Here is a 14,133-nt window from a genome sequence, read left to right as displayed (position 1 = left end):
GGAAAAGGTTCCCTTGGGATGTGGTTAGTTAGCAAATTTCACCTCTTTTAGTCCAATCTTTTTTTTGATGGCACAAATCTCAAGCAATTACCAGTGGGACATGTTCTCCCCAGAGCACAGCCAAAGGTGCTAGGAAGGGAGCCACTGGAGGAGGGCTGCATGGGCTCAGGAGAGCAATGCACTCTGACCACACAAGGAATAGCACAAAGCTCCACAATGTTTGTAGCAGCAAGTGAAGGAGCAAGTACCTGAGCTTCCTAGGCAAACAAGGCTGCCCAGCTCTGAGGCTCAGTAATCTCCAACCAGCCACTTGAAAAACCTGCATGTGCCAGGACCCGCCACTCCACCAAGAGTGGACATCAGGTTCAAGAAAAGGAGCCTGGGTTCCATAATCCCCAGGTGGAATTCTGAGCCAGTCTCAGGAGCAGCAACACTGCTGCTTCTTTTCCATCCCAGAGGGACATCAGGTGCATGGGAAAAAGCCTGGATCGCAGCTGTCTACGATGCCAGCTGTAACTGCAGTTCCTCCTGGAGAGCTGAGAGCCTGGAAAGTAAAGAGTGGGGACCTGGAGAGGCATGGAGGTAAAAATTCTCTAGATTCAGACTATCACCAGAAAGAGATGTTATTTAATCCCTAGCCTAAAATGACCAGCAAGGTAAGTACAGATTGAGAAATATAGGTAAAACTGAAATTCTCTAAAATGAAAAAATGGAAACTGCCTTTTCTGAATGAAGACAGTGGGTTTCCCTTGGCTAAGTGGAGAGCTTTCTGAGCCTCCTGCTGACACAGGGGCACAGTGCCTGTCAATGTTCCCCCAGTGCTATAAACTTTCTACCTTCTGGGGCTCAAACAGGGATTCCTCCTGGAGCCCTTCAGCCTCTTCACTGGCCATCCTCAGCTTGCCCAGCCCACTACACACCCACCTGGCCAGAAGCAAGCAGCCTGTTCACTTCTGTGGTCAAAGGACCTGACTCTGTAAATCTATGGATTAAAGTCATTACATGACTTTAATACCAGATGGGTGGATAGACAGATAGATGGATAGATAGATGGATGGATGGATGGATGGATGGATGGATGGATACGTGTATGGATCAACCAAGTATCAGGTGGCATATGCTCTGCATTGCGCTGCAAGAGGTACACTTGGCCAGGAGACTACCTAGCTTTATAAGCTGGACCCCAGGAGCCATCATAATCCAGGGTCTACAAGCAGAATCTCAATCATGTCAGTTTCCCCAACCCCAGGCCCAATTCAGTCCCTAGAGATGGATCCATGCTAGCCATACTCATAAGAAAATGATGTATACTTCAGACACCCATGTAAGAATATGCAGAGAGAAAAAAGACACAATAACAATACTGTCCCAGGTGTGCCTCTCTAAATCTTTTCACAGACAGGTTCCACAGGAACAAGGGCACCTCTACAAATCCTGCACAGCCATTACCAGGTGGCCAAGACCTCCTCCTCACCCAAACGTCAGCATGTCTGGATCCTGCTCCTAAGTTCCCAGGACAGAACCACAGCCTCCCTGCCTCCAATCCTCCATCCTGGACTCACAGGCAGCCTCAGGCTCCTCTTTTGGATTCGTGTTTCCCACCCTCTGCCTGTCTCCTCCCTTTCCTTTCAAAAGTCCCAATACTGCTCTTAGCTTTTTATACTTGCTGCCATTCCCTACAACCTCAGCCCAGTCCCCACGGTCACTGCCATTTGTCCTATGCAATGATTTTCTCTGGGTGCTCAGACCCTCTGCACCCTCACTGCCCTGAACAGCCCTGCCATGCCTGCCTCCAACCCAGTCTTCAAGACCCTCCCCAAACTCTGCCCCACCAGATAACACTATCTCCTCAGGATTCTCAAAACCACCCCACAGAGCTGCTTATCTTTGGACTCCTGAGAGAAAAGGACTAATACCCCACACATCTGCCACCCTGCCAGCCTCAAAGCCCTCTCTCTGCCCACTGCAGGGGCTCGGTAACATCTTGTCTACCAAATCTCACATTAGCCACTTCCCATCCCAAACAAAGTGAATATAAATGCCACCTCTCCTACCTCCATTCCTCAGAATAAATATTTGTCTCTACAAAGCCACTAGAGAAATTCACACAGCCCTCAAAATCCTTGGCCTGGTCCTGCCTGTGGGTTGGCCTCTCCAAGCTGTGTGGAGGAGGGGGAGAAGCAGGGTGGCTATCAGGACACAACAGCAGAAACAAAGAAAATAACCCCCTGAGACAGAGTTGGCAACACTTAGCTTTTCTTTTTTCCTTTTGTGTCTCTTCCATAATTGTACAACAGAAACACAACAGTGCTAATATGTAACTACCGGGACTATAAAGAGTTGAAGCCAAGAGTGGGGAGTGAGTTGCCTTGCAGATTCAGAGGTGCACCTAGAGACAGAACAGTGAGATGCTTTGGGGTGGAAGGCTCAGCTAGCAAGAGTACCAGACCCAATAACAGTGTCTGCCAGCATCCAGGCAGAGCCCAGGGGACCCAGTTCCAGTCTCAGGACTGTACACTCACCATTCAAAAGCCAGGGCTTTCTTCTGAGGGATTTCACACACAGCTCAGTCCACAATGCCTTGATTATTTAGCCAAGGAAGAAATAGTGGGCAGACAAATCCTAAAGCTGAAAAACTAATGTCTGAGACTGGGCCAAAAGTGTATGTTTAACCCCTCAAATCTTTGTTTATGAGTAGCAACTGAAAGGATGAAAATCCAGGGAGGGAGGTGACAAGAAAACTTCCATCCTGGGTGTCCTAAAGCAAACCTCAGTGGCAGTGAGTCTCTCAGGTGGGCTGCTGCCTACAGAGGGTGTCCCTGAGTGCTGTATCCAGCCATGGGGAAAAAAAGCCACACAGCCTGGACCCAGTAGAATTGAAGGCACATGAGCACCAAAAGGCACATCCAAGAGTGTGCACAGCAGCACTGTTCACAACCAGGCAACTACTCAGGTGCCCATCAATAGCAGAAAAGGTACACGAGCTACAGCGACAGGGTCTGACCAGCACACCTGCACTGCCACATCAGTCTCTCGTCTGATGCTGGTGACACACAGGGGTTGGTTGGTAAAACCTTCCTCCCTATAACTTGTGTATCTTTGTTTTTGTTATATGTCAAAAAAATAAAAGGACTCCCCAAAATTGGGAGTTTGAAGTGATCTCAAGCTCACCAATCCCAAACTCCAAATAATCCAGGATGCTCAGGCCAGGACCTGATAGTCAGAGCTACAATGCAACAGGAGCAGACAGCCTCAGAGTTTGGACCTTGGACAAGGAAGAGTGAGCACAGGCTTCTAGAAGTGCCCTCTCCTCGTTCAACAGAGTCCAGGGAAATCAGTTCTCCCCAAATCGGTCTCTTTCTCATTGAAAAAAGTTAGCAAGTCCTTACCTACAATTCCAGGTCTTGCTGAAGGCCAACAACACAGAGACCATGCCTGTGCCTCCACAATTCAGTGGTAGAGCACTTGCCTACTATGCCTGGGGGAGAGGGGGAGGCCTGGATCCCCAGCACTGCAAAAAAAAAAAAAAAAATTCATGAAACTAAAGTAGGTCTTGTTATTTGCTTCAAGCTTTCTTTTAAAAAAAAAATTAAGTTCTTCCTTTTAAGTATCCTCAACACTGTGAGTATGTCCATATTAAGTAAAACTAAAACTTGTTCCATTGAAACTAAATTCTCCTAAAGACTGCTTCCCTGTAAGGCTGTTCTCTGAGGAGCTGGTAACAGTAGCTTTGGTCCTGAGCTGGAAATCAACATGACTCTATGTGTACAGCCTGTTGAATGTTGACATTACTAAGACCAGACATAAATCGTTTGTGAACATGGCCAGTAATTATTTGGAATGAATTCTCCCAGACCATGAAAAGTGTTTCCCACCATTGAAACAAAAAGGCTCTAGCCATGATGCTAATGACAACCAGACGGTATGAGCTGTGTTAAGGACGAGACAGTTGCTTGTGTAGAAACACTGCACAAATACTCCAACACTGCAGCCCGAAAAAGACAATCCCCATCAAACAGCAGGAGAAGTGTGAAACTTGCAAATGAGCCCCTGGTTAAACAAAACACCAATCTGTTCCCAGAGAGCTGAGGGTGGCCACCTGTTCCAGGCTGGGAGAGTCCTGATTACCAATGGAAGGAACAATACCAGAGCAATGACAGCCTCCTCTTGGGCCCTGGACCCCACCCTCAAGCCTATATTTAGTCTGCTCTTTATGGAAAATGTCCTGACCTTGCACACAAACAAGCTATTTGGCTGGTTATTCAAAGGATCCATTAACAACCTCTTCTGCCTGGTGTGGTATTTGTTCTTCCCTCCCCAGCCCCAGACACAACCAGGATTCCCCCTTCTGGCCCTGGTCAGCTGTGAGTAGAACACCCTGGGAGATGAGGGGATTGGACCCGGGGTGGGGCATCTCAGGAAAGGCACATGTCCCTGCACAGGCTTCCCACCCTAGACAACACAACCCAAAATCCCTGCCAGCCCCTCAGAGGCACTGACCTCCCGGAAGGCAGGACTCCCGCAGCACACACAAAGCCTGGCACTCCAATCCCAGAACAAAATAACAGATGCTGCAGAGATTAGAGATTAACATCTGGAGAGTGCATTCTCTTCCACAGAAAGAGGTACTTAACAAAGGGAAGGAATTATGTAGCTAAGCACCAGATCAGAACCCCAAACCTGGGTTTTAAAAATAACTAAGCCTCATCCGGCTTTGCCAGACTCAATCACTTAAGTGAAGGATGTGAAGGTTAGGAAGTATCGGGAAGGGGCAGGGAGGGGATACAGCTTTGTCTGAGTCTTAGGAAAACTAAGTCAGTAGTTAAAGCAAGCCAGAGTGAGACTCAACCCATAAACACCTGCAGGGTATACAGAGAAAAGGAGGATGCAAAATAAGGAATTTTAGTTGCAACAAAAGACAACCTCTAATGTGGACCAAAGCAGGGCCACAGATTTTGTTTCAAAGGTTCCTGCAGCTGCTGTAGCTCCCTTCCTTCTGAGTCACTTCCCCCAGGCTCCTCCAGGCTCTGTTAAGCTGATGAAAACCTATAGCTCCTCTCTCTTACAGAAGTGCTCTTTTCACTCAAAAACAGTGGTAACAAAATGTATCATCTGTCAAACTCTCACAAGAAGTGAATATTGAAGAACCCCATCTACATATGCATGACACCACACTACAAATCAACACTCCTGGAAAGTCAGGAAGGGAAATCCACAGAACCACAGCCTGTGACTTAGAAGGAAAGTGGTTCCTCTCTCCACCAGACCTCTTTTGGCAAGGCCCATGGTCCACCTAACCACTTCCCAGAAACCACACCTCCCAGACACCTGACTCCTTTTCTACCAGCATCATGCAGACAGCAGAACAAAGACTTGAACACACTCAGACCTGGATTTCACCGTGATTAAACTCGGGACATGAGCAAATCCCTAGGCCACCGCAGGCCTTAGGTGTCTTAGTGGAGGGAAGAAAGAGAGGAACCCCTCTCTGCTGACTGGGCACTGCATGTATCAATGTGTGTCGATCCAGAAAAGGTGTCAGCCAACTAACTGCAGCTGCCTTCCTTCCACAGCAATGCTTCTCAAAGTGTGGCCCCCATGTTAGAAATGCACATTTTCAGGCCCCACTTGTGGACCTACACAGCTAGGAACTGCGGGCAGCAATGTTTTCACAAGCCTCTAGGTGATTTGCTTGCACTCAAATTTGAAAACCACTGTGACAATGAGTGGTACAATGTGTACCAACAGTCTGTCACTTACTTGTCCCTCAGTGACGAAATTCTGAAATTCACTTGCGCCCAACTTTTGCAGACCACTGATCGGGAAAAGTTGCCAACATTTATCAAGCAGATCTTTGTCTTCCTTTACCTACACCAAAGAAAATTTCAGTTCTACTGCAAACACTGAGTGACATTTTGTTCCCATCCAAGCTAACCCACCAAATCTAAAAGGGCCCAGCCCTAACTTCTGTGCTCTGGGGATTGGTTTCAAAATGTCCTCATTTCTGTGGGAGGATAAACACTGTTTATACCACCAATACAGAGCAAAAGGACACACACTTCAGAGAAAACGCTAGCCCACTGGCAAGTAAATCAGTCAACAAACAATTCCTAGGCATCCATAGGACCCTGGGGACAAAAATGAACAAGACCTGATTTATACCCTCAAAGAGCTGCCAGTCCTCCAGGCTTGGAGCAGGGGGGTTAGGTGAGCCAAGGGGAGCTGGGGCACATGACAGAAGGGCCTCAACTCTGGTGAAGCAAGGCCAGCTGTAGGTGACACCAGCAAGGGCCAGGCCTCACGGCATTTCAGAGAAGGGGCACGCACACTACAACTCCGAGCCTAAAGCTAACTTCATGAGGCACACCCTCACTGTGCAGCCCTCAGTGGTGGGTCAGGTGTGAAGTTTTACCTGGAAGCAATTAACAGCCAATGGAGCACTATTTTTCCAGTGCAAACTGGAACCTCTGACTAAACTTGCAATGTTATCAACATGGTAGATAGCAACAAAGAAAAACCAACACTTACCCATGGCAGGAAAAAGAAATTTGTTTCCCTAAACACACACACCTGCAATAACCAGACTAAATAAACTTCTATATGAAAACAAACTCTTGCAAAGTTGCAAGGCAACTTTACAAAGAACATAATCCTTTGGGGTATTCTCAAGCCCTTCCCATTTAGGTCAAGGGCACAAAAGCCTGCGTCAGTCTGCACAGACGGCTATGGAGCTACAAACAGCAGAGACTCCACTTCTATATCACAAAAGCCAGTGCTGAGGTTGGACCCAGCAGCTCACCTCTCCTGGGCAAGTGTGCTACACTTTCTGGACCACGGAGGTGACCCCTGTATTATGGAACTGCCACAGGACTGACATAACACACGTGATATTCTCAGCATGCAGGATACAGATGCCCAACAACATGGCTGGAGTACGGGGCTGAGTGGATCCCTGACCCCATCTTCCAGGTCCCCCGAAAGCTCAGATGCTACCAAGGAGCCCTGGAATCCTGTGAAAATGCCTCACAGGAGTGAGAGGCAGAGTCCTCCTGCCACTGACTAGCACAGGTGAAAGCACGGGTGTCTGCTGACCAGTCACCCTGTGAGGAAAGAGGCATGAAGGCAGGCTGGGGTCTCAACCTCAGAGAAGAGCTGGACTTCCAGCAGAGCCAGGACCCTGGAAAGCAAGCTTCGGGGACTGGAGCTGGCTGGGCTAGCACTTGCATCATGATCCTGCTGCTGGCAAGCTGAAGCACAACGTGCAATTGCTAATAGATGCTTTAGCCTTAAAAGAACAACAAGAAAGGCAGCTGACTCATTTGCCTCAACCCCATCCACCCCAGCCAGACTCTCTAAAGGAAAACCAGAGGGGAGACCTACACAAGCTGCTCAAAGTGGAGGTGAGGCAGGTCTCAGGCTCATTTTTGGACACGACGGCAGGGAAGCTGGGGACATGACTGAGCTACATGCTACCTTTCACAGCATGCCACACCCCATGGGACATCCCAGAAATCTGTTCAGCTAAATGTGAAAACAAGCAGCAATGTTTCCTTAAACTCCAGAGATGGGGGGCAGGGGATGTCAAACTATGAAATAAAGATAAAGACAACACACCTCTTTTTGACAGGAAGTGTTTTAACAAGATTGAGGACAAAAATCACAGGCATCCCATGTACACACGGGATCACCAGTCCATTTTTATTTAAGAAGACGGACACTTTCAACTAAAACATATGAAATTCAGTTCCATCATCAAGAGATTTGCCAACCCAGACTCATTTCAATTTCCTGTGAAATGAGTGTCAGCCAAAACATCCTCCCCTCTCACAAGGCCATGCCTCACTGCAACAGCAAAAGTCCCTGCAGATGCCAGAAAGTAGCGGTGTTGTGCACCGACTGTGGCCAAATGCTGGCACACTATGCCAACCAGAGAAATCAGAAGTCTTTCATGACACTGGACAGGACTCACATTATGGTGGTCAGAAAACTTTCTAAGTAAGACCTCAGTTTTGTGTGTGCACGTACAGATGGCAGAAAAGTCTATGTGGACAGCCTCTAAAATGACAAGCTTTCTGTTTTGTGGGACAAGTGATTTTTATACTCTGCGCTACACTAGACATACGCTTTCCTGATTAGAAACGGTTATATTTTAAATTTTAGAAAGATTGACTTTTTACTGAAGTGCCATTGAGCCTCCAAGGCTCACTCATAGGCATGGGCAGATCTGGGTCTGTCCCTTGGCAGGTGGGGGCAGGAGAGGTCACTTCAGTTACTGTGGTGCTTAGGCACATGCTGTCCGTGTACACCACTTGGCATGTGCCACCTCAGTACCCCAAGGCAATGCCTCTGGGCTTGGTACCAGTGAATGCACAGCTGTACAGAACTGTTTCTGCATAGTTCTCACCTTACCCCAAGATGTCAACCTGCCACAATTGGGCAACTCTCTAAACTTGCAAAACATCAATTAAGTAGATGTAAGACCCACTCCTATCTTAAAAATTGACATGGAGGGAGAGAGTATTCCATTATAACAAATGAACTTCCATTTAATTAGAACAAGCAGGTTGAGATCCTGACAGAGGGTTGCTGTGGGAAGTCAGAGACCTGAAGCCCAAAGGATCCCTTGGTTCAGAACAGACTGAGTAACCTCCACCAAATGTTGAGCCTCCACCTCCTCCTCTATCAAATGAGGCCTATGTAAATGCCAGACATTTGTGTTCAAGTTCTGTGCAAATGAACTGCGGTATCATTGTCAGTAACAGTGCAAAAGAACTGAGACATCCAAACGCTTATCTTAAGTCTCACTAAATTAACTACAGCCCAGCACAATACAGACATCCCTATTTCTAACAGAGAAATAATAGCATTATCAAAGCTCCAAGCAGGATCCCCCCACTGATTCTGAGCCTTGTTTAAAGTGATAAGGATCCCAAGCAAGGGGTGGGGGTGGCTAAAGTTTCACATTGTAAAGGTAGGCATCAAACTGTCAAGAAACCATAATCTCAGATCCACACGAATGGAGGAGTTTGGGGGGGAGAGAAAGTGGGGAGGAAGAGCAGGGAGTAAGTAAGTAAGTTGCTAGAAAGTCAACTTGCTAGACTGGAAGTGTTGAAGACCCCAGAGAGAAGCTTCAAGAATGGATGGGAAATGAAAATGAGGTGAGTCACTTTTGGCTGGAGCTCCTCTTCTCTCTGCAGCAAGGTGCTCTTGGCCAGGTGCATTCCATATCTGCACCAGCTTTCAAAGTGTTTCATCAGCCTTCTGTGGATGTAGTCAGAAAGCTGGCAAGAGGCAGCTGAGATAAACACAGTGCTTCTTCCACTGCCACCAGAGCAGTCTGGTGAAGATCTGGAGAAATCCACCTGCAATATCTCTCAACTATTGGCAGGTCACCACCGCAGGTCTCTCAGCCTCCGGCCACAAGTTGCAGAGGCAACAGAAGCCATACCTCTTGATAAGTCTGGAAGCATCTTAAGTTGCTAACAGGACAGTCAGGTGCACTAAACACAAGGCTCTCATAAGTCTGGGGCCTTCTGGGACCCTTCCCTAGAATTACCAAGCCTCCTATGATTACAGTTGGCCGGTCAGCTAGCCTGGCTGGAACATGGTTCAAGTCCATGAGGCTGCCAAATGCCAGGAGATGAGCAACACAACTGCCACCTTCTCCACCTGACCCAGCAAGTTTCAAACCAAAACATTTGGGGGTAGTAGTTTAGGCTGCATAATGCCAAAGCAAAGCCTTTGTGTGGGAGGATGTCCTCTCACTCACAAATGGAGGGGAGGAGGACAATGCTCCTGCTGGACTTGGGAGCGTTCTCAATGGTCCTCAACAAGGGTCCTACCAACCTTTGGGCAGGACACTGTATCATGGACAAGCCACCCTGCAGTGCTTTTTATCATTACTGGCCAACAGCAACGTGAGAGGATGACCTGTGCTGATTGACTGTGGCTGGGATATGACTCCATATGACCCATTCTCATGCCATTTGCTCCTCCAGGTGAATCTGGGCAGGACCAAAGGAACAAAGCAAGGAAACAATCCAGGAGCCTCGTAGCAGAGAAATGAAAGCCACAGTTGGTCCACAGAGAACACAAGCCTAGGAAAGGCAGACTGCTCTGTACCTCTCCTGCAGGGGTACTGCCCTGCCTTCCATACAGGGAAAGGAGGGTGTTCTACCCAACTCCCTACCCCAAAACACACAGGTTCACAGCCGGCGGCATCCTCCTCTTCAAATCCTTCTCCTCAGTGACCACCCCTCCAAGTGCCACGCATGTCAAAGTTACACCCTCAGCTGTGGGGTGCCTTGCCTTCCTAGAAGGATTCCCCTAATTTGACAATTTGACCCAGGACTTTGGTACAAAAAGGGCTGAATTTGCACAGAGACAGGGAAACCCATACCTGGACACCCTGCTGCCTGCAGCCCGGCTGGCTCTGTGCATGGGCCAAGTTCAGCTGCCTTTCCTGTACGGGTGAACAGGGCAAAGACGCTCAAGCGGGGGAGCCCTGAGCGCCTGAACTCGCTGAACGGCGGAGCACCTCCAGCATAGCAGCAGCACTTCTCAAAACACAGTTTCAGCGTCCAGCAAGACGCTCAAAGGACTGGTCTGATAACCTGTCAGGGTCAGGTGGCGCCAACCCCACCAGCTGCCCCCAAGCGTCGGTTGGGCCGGGACAGTCCGGCGACACCGAGCCACTTTCTCACAGGAGAGACTCTATTGTCCATTATCAAATTAACGCTGACGATCCATCTTCCCTGGCAGGCTCGCGGCACCGCCCGGCCTTGCAGTGCAAGAAGCACCGCAGTGCTCCCTCGGCGGGGCAGCCGCGTGCCTCGGCCCGGCGCGTGTGTACACACGCACGCACACACTCGCGCGCACACCCCCGCCGCGCCAGGGGCGCCCGTTCCCCCGTGCTTTCCAGAAGCCCGGAGCGGCCTGGCCCTCACCTTCGATGGCGATGACGTGCTCCCGGATCTGGTTCTGCAGCACCGGCTCCTCCACGCGCTCCAGCAGCTCGTAGATGGAATATATGTTGGGGTGGACCGACTCGAAGCGCTGGATCTCGGCCCGGATGGCAGCCGAGTTGGCCAGCTGCTGCTGGTAGTTCATGGTGCAGGCGCCGCGCCCGGAGCCGCGCGCCCCCCGCCGCCGCCCCGCGCCCCGGGGCCCGCGGGCCGCTGAGCCCGGGGCGCCGCAGCCCCCGGGGAGCCCGGGCCGCCAGCGGCGGTCGGAGGAGGCGCTAGAAGAAAGGCGCGGGCCAAGCAGGCGTGGGGCCGACCCGCGGGCTCAGTTCATGGCCGGGACGCGCGGCGGGCGAGGGAGCGGGCCCCGGCGTCCCGGGTCAGCGGGCCGTCCGGGGGGAGCGCGTCCCCATGGAGCGCGCCGCGGCGGGAGCGGCCGGCGCCGGAGGAGGCTCGCTCAGGAGCCTTCCTGCGCCGCAGCTGCCTTCCACTCCTAGGCGCTGCCCGGCCGAGCAGCCATTAAAGCCCAGTCAGCCACCGCGCTCTCAGCGCCGGGGCCGAGGGTCGGGCCCCGGACAGTGGCCGCGCCGCTCCGGGCGCCCAGGCGCGGCGTGGGTCCGTGCGCTGCGTGCTGCGCCGCCGGGCGCGCCGGAGCCCCCGCGCCGAGCCCTCCGTGCGCCGCCCGCCGAGCCGGGGCTGAGCCGCAGGCGCTGTGCAAGCCGCAGAGCCCGCTCCGAGAGCCGCCCGTCGCCTGCCCGGCCAGCCCCCTCCCTGGCACGCAGGGCCCCGGCCCACGTCGGCCCCGCCCCCGCCTGCGCCCGCACCCGCGCCCGCGCCCCGCCCGCCCGCGCGCTCGCCGCCCTCCAGCCGCCGCTGCGTCCTCCGCGGCGCTTCCCAGCGCGCCGGATCCCGGGGAATTGCGCCAGGCCCCGCCCAGCGCTGCCTCTGGGCTTCCTGGGACTTGTAGTCCGCGCCGCGTCGTCGCTCAGGCTGGACCCGCGCGCCCGAGGTGCGCTCCGTGTTAGCAGCCGCGCGCACCGCGTGCCCGCGGGGCTACAGCCCAGAGCCAACTCGCCCTGCGAGCCCGGTGCGGCCCTCTGCAGTTTGGGTCCTCCGGGCGACACCGAGCTGTCCCGTGCAACCCTGGAGCCGCCGCCCGGGAGACAGCGCGGGAGCCCGCCCGCGCTTTTGTTTGTTTCCAAGCGGCCAGCTTGAGGAACCTCTGCGACGCGCCGGGTCCCACGACCTCTCTTGGTGGGCGGCCTCCTTTCCCCGTGCGTTAACTTTCTGCCTCCTTTTCGGAATCCGGCAGGAGTGCGTCCTCTTAATAAGTAAATTCTCTTCCTGATGGCAGAGAGTCTCCTGAGCCCAGGGGCGTGGAGTCCACACTCCCCGAGTGAAGTGAAGTTTAGACAGGGATGCGAGGTGCCACGAGATACCCACGGAGGCCTCCTTGGCACCTTTCTCCACTAAAATTTTTCAGAATTCAGCTGTGGGTCTTAAGCTGCAGCCACCTGAGCGTGGTCTGCTCCGTGTGGATTCAACAGCCCCTTCTTTCCGGCTCACGCCATTCCAACCCCACCTAAGCTCAGGCCGCGGGACCCCTGGAGCTGGACCGCACTGCGGCAGCGGCCCCAGCGCGCAGAGGGCTCGTCCCGCGGCCTTGAAGTGAATTGGTTGATGCAGATTTGTTGAAGTACCAAAGGGGATCGGCGGCCCCACAGACCCCTGGCGGAGTCCCTACCCCAGCCATCTCTAAAACACAGCTCGGCCAACCCCCATCCCTGTTTTAAAACCTGTGCCATAACTGGTTCGCACGCAAGGTAATGATGGCCGAAGCATCCTCGTATCCAGGCTCTTAAGTTACTCTCTCTGGGTTCCAAGATTTCCTAACCAGGTGTGCTGACACTTTGCTCATGTCTTCTGTTCCTGATATGCCTCTGACTTTGCACTTAGTAGTAACCAAAGTAGCAGACGCAGGCATGCGGCCTCATTTCACTATTAGGAGAAATTGATCACTTACCCCTCTCCCCATTAAATCCCTTCTTCTCCAGGTGGCTGGGATAACAAACACCTACTTATTACATTTCCTCTCAGTCCCTTTCGTAGTTGGGACTTGTCCTTACTCATCCTTAAGCCTCATCTTCTCTAGTTGTGTGATCTCCTGTCTTATAGATTTGAATGTGATATACAAATTAATGAACCTCAAATTTTTATCTCATCCCTAAATAACAAATCCATATCCACCTGCATTTTTTTCCTGGATGCTCAGATAGTGAATTGAATCCAGCTTATCTCAAATTGAACTTTGCTGCCTCCTCCTTTGCTCCTCCTGAAAAATCTCCCCATCCCAATCAGGGGCAACACAAGCCTCCATTTCCCAGGCTTTTAAAAAAAAAAATGTGGTTCCATCATTTTGCCTCTCATTTTTTTATATGCCAGCTTCACCTTCCAAAAACCCCCTGACTTCTCACCACCCTAATAAAGGCATGTTTACCTACCTCAGCTCTGTCATTATTTCTAGATAATTGATCTAGCCATTGATTTCCTGTTTCCAGGCGGTCCAATGGTGAACCTTGTAAACCTGACTCAGGGCCTGTCTTGCCTCTGCTCAAAACTCTCTGGTGAGTTCCATCCTGTCTGGGTTCCTGAAGCCTCCAGGTTTGAGCTTCTCTCAAGAGCTGGGCAGGGTCTCAGCTTTCCCTCTACTTGTAAGTTGGTCTGCCATAATTTCAAGGACCGAAGACACAAGACTCCTGATTTGGAAACAGAGAACCTACTTCACACTTTTGTGTGCCAGTTTACTGAGTTACAGGTCCCACAGGGTAATGTTAGGGGCCAGGTGAGTCTGCACTATATCTGCCCTGTAGGAGAGGAAACTTTAAGACCTCACAGCATTCATAGGAAATCAGTGTGTCTGCCCTTCACTACAGAGGGAGATGCTCTTTCTGACCATGGATCAGAGCTGTGTCTGTATTTAACAAGGCAGGAGTCACTATCTCTCTATCCCAAAGCTGTTTGCTCTACAGCATCCTTGGGGGGTAGTGACAAAGGCAGTCAGTGGCGCTGCTTACAAGTGTGCAGAAGTTGAAGTCTTCATGGAGGAGGGCTGTCCCAGCACCCTGGCACCTCGACAAGTCAGCTCAGGCTGCCCATAGCAAAGCTCCAAAGA

At 51.4% G+C, this 14,133-nt stretch overlaps 1 protein-coding gene across 6 annotated transcripts in view; it reads right to left on the bottom strand.

Moving 5' to 3' along the window:
- Agap1 (ArfGAP with GTPase domain, ankyrin repeat and PH domain 1) overlaps nucleotides 1–11,152 on the bottom strand; it is a 497,350-nt gene extending 486,198 nt beyond the window's left edge. For 2 of the 6 annotated variants that reach the window (XM_074072056.1, XM_074072060.1), the window contains exon 1: nucleotides 10,947–11,152. In XM_074072056.1, coding sequence (XP_073928157.1) covers nucleotides 10,947–11,109 — 163 coding nt within the window. In that variant the 5' untranslated portion in view covers nucleotides 11,110–11,152. The remainder of the gene's footprint in view (nucleotides 1–10,946) is intronic. The other 4 variants (XM_074072058.1, XM_074072057.1, XM_074072059.1 and 1 more) reach the window with 2 other exon arrangements.
- Nucleotides 11,153–14,133: the final 2,981 nt, after the last annotated feature.

This window comes from Castor canadensis, chromosome 4, assembly GCF_047511655.1.
Source record: "Castor canadensis chromosome 4, mCasCan1.hap1v2, whole genome shotgun sequence".
NCBI lineage: Eukaryota > Metazoa > Chordata > Mammalia > Rodentia > Castoridae > Castor > Castor canadensis.
This window is presented reverse-complemented; position numbering and strand designations above follow the sequence as displayed.